Source organism: Monopterus albus, unplaced genomic scaffold (genome assembly GCF_001952655.1).
Source record: "Monopterus albus unplaced genomic scaffold, M_albus_1.0 scaffold366.1, whole genome shotgun sequence".
In the NCBI taxonomy this organism is placed as follows: Eukaryota; Metazoa; Chordata; class Actinopteri; order Synbranchiformes; family Synbranchidae; genus Monopterus; species Monopterus albus.
The window spans coordinates 4518-12148 of NW_018128246.1; the positions used below are offsets into that span (position 1 = coordinate 4518).

The window sequence follows — 7631 nt, forward strand, 5'->3', positions numbered from 1 at the left end:
CCATCTATCTGAAATAAAACACTATAACAACAAACACAAACTGAATTTTGTCTGCTTTCCTGGTTTGTGGTGTAAAGCTAAAACAAACAGTTTTGCTTGGGTGTAAAACAAAATATATATTTTATTGCTTAAACAATAAATAATCTCCAATACATCACACATATCAAGCAGCAGTAATATTGTACTCTGTGGTACCTGGTTTAATGTTTTGCCCTCTCCATCTAATAACAGAAAACCTTAGTTCTTTCAGTAAGTCTATAAAATACTCATGTTGAATCTAAGAAAAAGTTTTTATCTTCAGACAATAAATGAATCGTTGCATTAAATGTTAGAAAAAAGGAAATCTTATCTTGCAACAAACAGTATTGCTGCCATTGGTACCTTCAGTGTTCGGGGGTGGAGTAACACAATAAAAGCTGAAGCTTGTACTGCCATGGAGGCAGCTACTACTGCTTGCACATAGGGTGGCAGTGCTCTACCCACTAGATCTACTCGACTTGAGTATTGGGCTATGGGTTTATTTTTCTCCCCATAGTCTTGTATCAAAAGTAATGTCATGTAACTTACAGTAACAAATATGGTGCCTTCGGATGGAGATATGCTTGGTATATCATCTGGGTGTATCACAGTTTTTGAAGCTCCTGTGTCACATAGAAATTTCACTTGATGTGGTCCAACTGTGAGAGTAATCTCAGGTCTCTGCTTGCTGTATAACAGAGTTTCAACATGTTTCAAACACAACACTTCCTCTTCTCTTGCATGCACTTGTTCTTTCTCAGTTTCACATCCTAAGGCTTTCTGTGTAACCTTGTCTAGTCATGCTGGCTCTTGTACTTCCTCATTTGGTCTACCTCTCCCTCTCTTACTTCTGCACTTACGTCCATAACACAAAGTATAATGGCTAAAAGTAATGCCGTTTTTCTTTTGGTTGACCTAAACTTTACTGGAGTTGTCAATGAACACATCCACTCCAGAGTTCTGTTTAAACATCCAGTGTGAACACCCATATCTTTAACACATCGTATACGATCAATAAAAGTCGCACAGCATCTGCTCGGCTTAAGAGGCCTCCAGAAATTCTCATCTAACCCTCAGATGGCAGCTGTCAGTGACTCACGATAAATCTTTCATTTTATGGAATATCAGCACTACGTCTGAAATCTCCCCCACGTTTTGCAAGAATACATCTTTTAACCTGTATGAACTCTTTTATGTCTTTTCAAATGTGACGCTCTACGGAAACTTTTCTCACAGTTACTGCAAGAATATGGCTTCTCACCTGTGTGGATTCTTAAATGAATGGTCAATTCTGGCCTCTGCCTGAATCCTTTCCCACATGTACAACAAACATAAGGCTTCTCACCTGTGTGGATTCTCATATGAGTGCACAAGGAATGACTACGATGGAAACTCTTCCCACATGTTTCACAAGAATATGGCTTCTCACCAGTGTGGTTTCTTAAATGAACTGTCAATTCTGACTTCTGCCTGAATCCTTTCCCACAGTTACAACAAACATATGGCTTCTCACCTGTGTGGATTCTCATGTGGACCAACAAGTGTTGATTACGTGTAAACTTTTTTCTACATGTTTTGCAAGAATACGGCTTCTCACCTGTGTGGATTACTAAATGTCCAGTCAATTCTGACCTCTGCTTGAATCCTTTCCCACATGTTTTGCAAACAAACGGCCTCTCGCCTGTGTGCAAACGTAAATGAGTATACAATGCTGATCTCTGTTTGAATCCTTTCCCACAGGTACAACAAACATATGGCTTCTCACCTGTGTGGATTCTCATATGGGTACACAAGGAATCACTATAATGGAAACTCTTCCCACATGTTTCACAAGAATACGGCTTCTCGTCTGTGTGGATTCTCACATGTCGGTTCAATTTCGACTTACACTTAAATTCTTTCCCACAAGTGTCACATTTTAAGGACTTGTTACCTGTGGTAGGATCAGAGTCAGTCTGTGACATGGGAGAGTTGTCCACATTGCTACTGTGACTGGTTGATCCTGAGTCTACATGCTGGTTTCCTTTCTGATCCTGGCTCTCAGCTACAGGAGAGCTGTGAGAGAGGAGCTGCTGGTCACTGTCTGGTTCTGGTTCACTGTGGTCACTGTCCTCATAAGTAGGAGTCAACATAATGGGATCGGTCTCCTGCTTCAGTCCAAGCTGCGCTCCCTCCTGAATGTTACGGAGTTCCTCCTGTTCCTCTTTAATCTCTGGAGGCTCTGGGTCCTCTTGGTCCAGACTGGAGTTCCTCTCCTGGTCACAGAGCTGCTGGTCAGCCAGAACCTCCTCCTTACAGACATGTTGCTGAGGCAGCTCTGGAAGGACAAAGGTCAATGATGTGATGAGAGAGAAAAGAGAAAAAAAGAGTGATGCTTCTTATTCACAAGCTTCTTAATGGAATTTTTCAGTCTGCCTTAAATGTGTTGTAAAGCTTGTATATGGTACTGTTTGATCATTTTCACACTGACCTATGAACTGAAAGATGTAATGATTAAGGGAATAAATTCAAATAACTTCCTCTTTAGACTTAAAAAAAAAAGCTCAATTTTACAAATTAACAGATGCAGAAACTTCAAATCACTGTACACAGTTCAGAAGGTAATCAGAAAACAAGACTAAAAGTTAAAATACTCTACTGTAAATGAAATTAAAGACATTTCATTCTAACGTCAAAATCCAAAGGTGCTGTTAAAGCAATTTATTTCCCCGTTTGTTTTACACAGAAGCGTTCGACTAAGAAGCCGGTGTCGGTAAAAACGGAAACCTGAGCAAACGTCTAATTCATGCTAAATTATGTTTAATTTTTGCTTTATTAACATCATTTATGTTTTACAGACCTATCCTGTGTAGCTTCAGCTGGGGTTTCCAGACGATATCCAGGAGTCTGCGCTGACGATCGATCTCTTCCTCGTATTCCATGACACTTTTTTCAAAGACTGTGAATATTTCGTCAACAGCAACAGTTACTCGCTCGTTGATAGAATCTCTCAGATACTGAAATGCAGACATTGTGGATTTGTTGTAACTTAAATATTTATCTACGATATAACTATGCAACCACCTTCAACTCACACCAAACATCCACAAAGCTAACAACCGTTGGGCTATTTTAGTTCCGCTGTGTGTCACATTGCGAAACTCCGGCGGTGGAGGTGAATCACTCTTGGTTCCGTTTTACACAATATTGCAGCCGCGAGACAAGATAAAGGTCTTCCTCTCTTTATTTCTTTCCATGTTACACATTTTGATGAATGTTCTATCAAGAAATCATATTTTATTAAGGTGAGCGCTGTCGCCTCACAGCAAGAAAGTTCCAGGTTCGAGCCCGAGCTGAAAAGGGTCCTTTCTGTGTTGAGTCTGCATGTTCTCCCTGTGCCTGTGTGGGTTCTCTTTGGGTGCTCCGGGCTTCCTCCCACAGTCCAAAGACATGCATCTTAGGTTGACTGGCGACTCTAAATTGCCCTTAGCAGTGAGTGCGGGTGTGTGTGTGCGGTTGTTTGTCTATGTGTCAGCTCTGCGACAGAGTAGTGACCTGTCCAGGGTGGACCCCGCCTCTGGGGATTGATAAGAGTTATAGATTATGGATGGATACTTTAATGTACAAGTATTTATGCATCAAACTAATCATTTTTTGGCGAATAAGCCCAGAGGTGTGTCAGTGAAGCTGTAAATATGGGTCCCGTAGAGCAGAATGTATAAAGTAGAAAAGTTAAGATAATCATAAGATGATTTATGTGTGTGTTTTGTTTGAAATAATCATTAGTGAATGGGTAAGAATAAAATGAGAAAGGATTGTATTGAAAAAGGTACATTTAGAAGTCTAAAGTACAGTCAGAATCTAAATCATAGACAGTGAGACAATTCTGACAGAGAAAAAGGGAAGTAACACACATCCCTGAAATGAGGAAGTCGGGAGGTGTGTCTGTATGAACGTGGGACTGACAGAGAGAAGAGAGGAAGAAAAAATAAAAGGAGACAGAGTATTAAGGAAAGTAGAAAAACATGGTCTCATGCATAAAGTAAAGATTAGATTGATAATTAATGTTTGATCAATGTCTAATCAATGATAATCAATGTTTAGTCAAGTATTATATTCAAAATATAAAGATCCATGTTTTGATTTTAAGGCATTGGTAGTTTTGTGTAATCAGAGTGTAATTCTGATTGTTTAGTTAAACGCAATAATGGGATTTTGGTATTTCAATCAGACACGAGTTCCTTGTATCTTTATTAGGTATTTAGGATGATTTAGTTTTCTGAGAAAAGAGAAGTAGAATCCGAGGCTGAATCATGGTGGGGTGGAGGCCAGTTACGGGCAGTGGACTTGAGCTGTGACAGTAAACCAATATGCAATAGTTCTAAAGAATATGACTTTGCATGCCAAATAAGGTATTAACTGCAAACTGTGGCATCTGGTTGGATGAGAGGACTAAGTCTACTGACCAGAATCCTCAGAGCCAGAGTGTACTGGTTTATAAAAATTTCTCAGTACAGTAACATCTGAGGGTATAAGGAGGTAGCTGCCACTATAATTGCAGGTTGTTGTTATTTGGGAGGTTTTGGGGTCTTAACCTGAATTAATAACATGAAAGAGGGAGGTCTGCACGGAACTCTGTTCGCAGGTTCATGGTAGTCAATTACTGAGTAAATATCTCCGTCATAAAACCTCAAGCAGTGTTTGGAGCTTTAATATGTTTCAAATATGCCACTTTGGTGTGAGAGGTTAAGCTTTATTCCTATGTCCAGGGGTTAGCATATCGTGGCCTTCATACAGGTGCAAAGCAGTGTGGAACCAAAAAGGTGACAACATTTGTATCACCCAACACTCACTTTTTATAAATATTGCTGACACTAGCATCACTTAAAACAAAGGAAATTCATAAGTAAAATTATAAAAATAAAGGCAGGTCTTTACACTGATGTGTTTAACGGCACTTGTGTAAATGAAAATGATTCATGCTGAGTTGACCATTTAAATTCTTTATTTAATCCAAGTGCTCATTTACATTAATATTAAATTTATGAAACTGATCAGAATCACTAATGAAACTCAAAAAATGTGTAGGTTGCTACGATCGCTATCACTTGTGGGGTAACTGCTCTGTATATATGAGACAGTGATGTGATGCTTTTCCAGAAATCCAGTGAAGGTCAAACAGGCCTAAACATTGTAAATCAATACGTATTGACATGGTAAAGCAGACGGCCTCCAGATCAAGAAAACAAAAATCATTTTTAATAATAAAAATTCAAACTTATCAGTAACAATGACCTGCCTGCTGCCTGAATTCTAATATAAAAAAAAAGGCTTCTCACCTACAGCGGATGATGACTCACAGTGACATCATCCACTGTAGGCTCTTACCTTCAACTCTATTCCACTTTTTGATCCATTTTCTTCTTTTATTCAGTCAACTCTTAACTTCCATAAACAAGTTATATATCAAAAACACAGAAAACTTGTAAGAATTCAGGCACTGCGATTCGTATTGTGACAGGATGTATGGTTTTTCACTGAAATGGCCAAAACCACAGAGATGGGCCGTCTAAGTCCTCATTCAGTCCCATCGTAAACCCAAACAGACACTGTACAGATTTGGCCCGATTTTAGACCCAATTCAGTCGGGCCCAAATACTGTTAGGGTCAAGATGAATTTGGGCCCCATCAATGGTCATTTGACGTCCAGTATGAACAGGGTCCTGGCACCAGATTAATTACCTGAACGACCAATGACCTAGCTGTCGATGGATCAGATGGATTTCTGGCATGTCAGAAATTTTGTCGGTTGTCTTGCAGGTCCACGGTCTGAAGTTAGTTCAGTGCACTAGAGTGAGTACGAAGACTACATAACAACATGGCCCAAATTAGATCATATTTTGTGGACACAATCAACTGACACAAGGCCATAGGCCACATATATTTACAGTATATACTGTATATGGACAAGGTTAAATGAGCTCTGGCAGCACCACAAAACAGTATCACGATCTGCAGTAGCAAGAAAAATAGTGACAGCAGATTACTGCTGTTCATCAACTGTACAAAGTATAGTGGCTAAAAGTAATGCTGTTTGTCTTTTGGTTGACCTAAACTTTACTGGACTTGTCAATGAACACATCCACTCCAAAGTTCTGTTTAAACATCCAGAGTGAACACCCACATTGTTAACACATCGTATACGATCAATAAAAGTCATACAGCATCTACTCGGCTTAAGAGGCCTCCAGAAATTCCCATCCAACCCTCAGATGAAATCTGTTAGTAACTCGCGATAAATCTTTCATTTTATGGAATATCAGCACTACGTGGGGCAGCATGGTGGTTAGCACCGTTGCCTCACAGCAAGAAGGCTCTGGGTTCAGGCCTCACCCGGGATCTTTCTGTGTGGAGTTTGCATGTTCTCCCTGTGCTTGCGTGGGTTCTCTCTGGGTACTCCGGCTTCCTCCCGCAGTCCAAAGACATGCAGCTTAGGTTGATTGGTGTCTCTAAATTGCCCATAGGAGTGTGTGTGTGCTTGTTCGTCTATGTGTTAGCCCTGCAATGGATTGGCGACCTGTCCAGGGTGTACCCTGCCTTCGCCCGATTGCCGGCCGGGATTAATCCTGGCTTCTCACCTGTGTGAATCTTTGAATGAGCATCCAGTTGTGAGCTCTGCTTGAAACGTTTCCCACAGGTGTTGCAAACATAAGGCCTCTCATCTGTGTGAATTTTCATGTGGACACGCAAGTTACCTCTTTGTGTGCAACTCTTCCCACATGTTTTACAAGAATATGGCTTTTCACCTGTGTGGATTCTTAAATGAGCAGTCATTTGTGAGCTCTGCTTGAATCCTTTGCCACAAGTGTTGCAAACAAATGGTCTCTCACCTGTGTGGTTTCTCATGTGGAGCTGCAAGTCACTTGTTTGTCTGAAAATCTTCCCACATGTTTTGCAAAAATATGGCTTCTCACCTGTGTGGATTCTCATGTGGCGCTGCAAGACATCTCTATGTCTGAAACTCTTCCCACATGTTTTGCAAAAATATGGTCTCTCACCTGTGTGGATTCTCATGTGGCGCTGCAAGCCAGCTATATGTCTGAAACTCTTCCCACATGTTTTGCAAAAATATGGCTTCTCACCTGTGTGGATTCTAATGTGGACCTGCAAGCCACTTCTGTGTCTGAAACTCTTCCCACATGTTTTGCAAGAATATGGCTTCTCACCTGTGTGGATTCTCATATGTGCCAACAAGGTATTATAACGAGTGAAACTCTTCCCACATGTTTCACAAGAATATGGCTTCTCACCCATGTGGACTGTCAAATGTCGGTTCAAATCGGACTTAAACGTAAAATCTTTCCCACAGGTGTCACATTTGAAGGACTTGTTACCTGTGGTAGGATCAGAGTCAGTCTGTGACATGGGAGAGTTGTCCACATTGCTACTGTGACTGGTTGATACTGAGTCTACATGTTGGTTTCCTTTCTGATCCTGGCTCTCAGCTACAGGAGAGCTGTGAAAGAGGAGCTGCTGGTCACTGTCTGGTTCTGGTTCACTGTGGTCACTGTCCTCATAAGTAGGAGTCAACATAAAGGGATCAGTCTCCTGCTTCAGTCCAAGCTGCTCTCCCT

General features: G+C 40.8%; 1 protein-coding gene across 1 annotated transcript; it reads right to left on the reverse strand.

Moving 5' to 3' along the window:
- Nucleotides 1–5837: 5837 nt before the first annotated feature.
- LOC109951148 (zinc finger protein 239-like) lies at nucleotides 5838–7593 on the reverse strand. Its single transcript, XM_020585461.1, has 2 exons — nucleotides 6582–7593; nucleotides 5838–5863 (listed from the first exon to the last, which is right to left on the reverse strand). The coding sequence occupies exons 1-2, from the start codon at nucleotides 7588–7590 to the stop codon at nucleotides 5838–5840; spliced, it is 1035 nt and encodes a 344-aa protein (XP_020441117.1). The 5' UTR covers nucleotides 7591–7593.
- Between the last annotated feature and the right edge of the window lie 38 nt (nucleotides 7594–7631).

What these genes read in the sequence shown, in the direction of transcription:
- LOC109951148 (XM_020585461.1), bottom strand. Translation starts at nt 7,590, where the DNA reads ATGTTGACTCCTACTTATGAGGACAGTGACCACAGTGAACCAGAACCA. An exon ending in GGCGAAGGCAGGGTACACCC is followed by an intron (nt 5,864 to 6,581) that starts TGGACAGGTCGC and finishes GTTGTTATGTAG; the next exon opens with TCTTCGTACTCACTCTAGTG.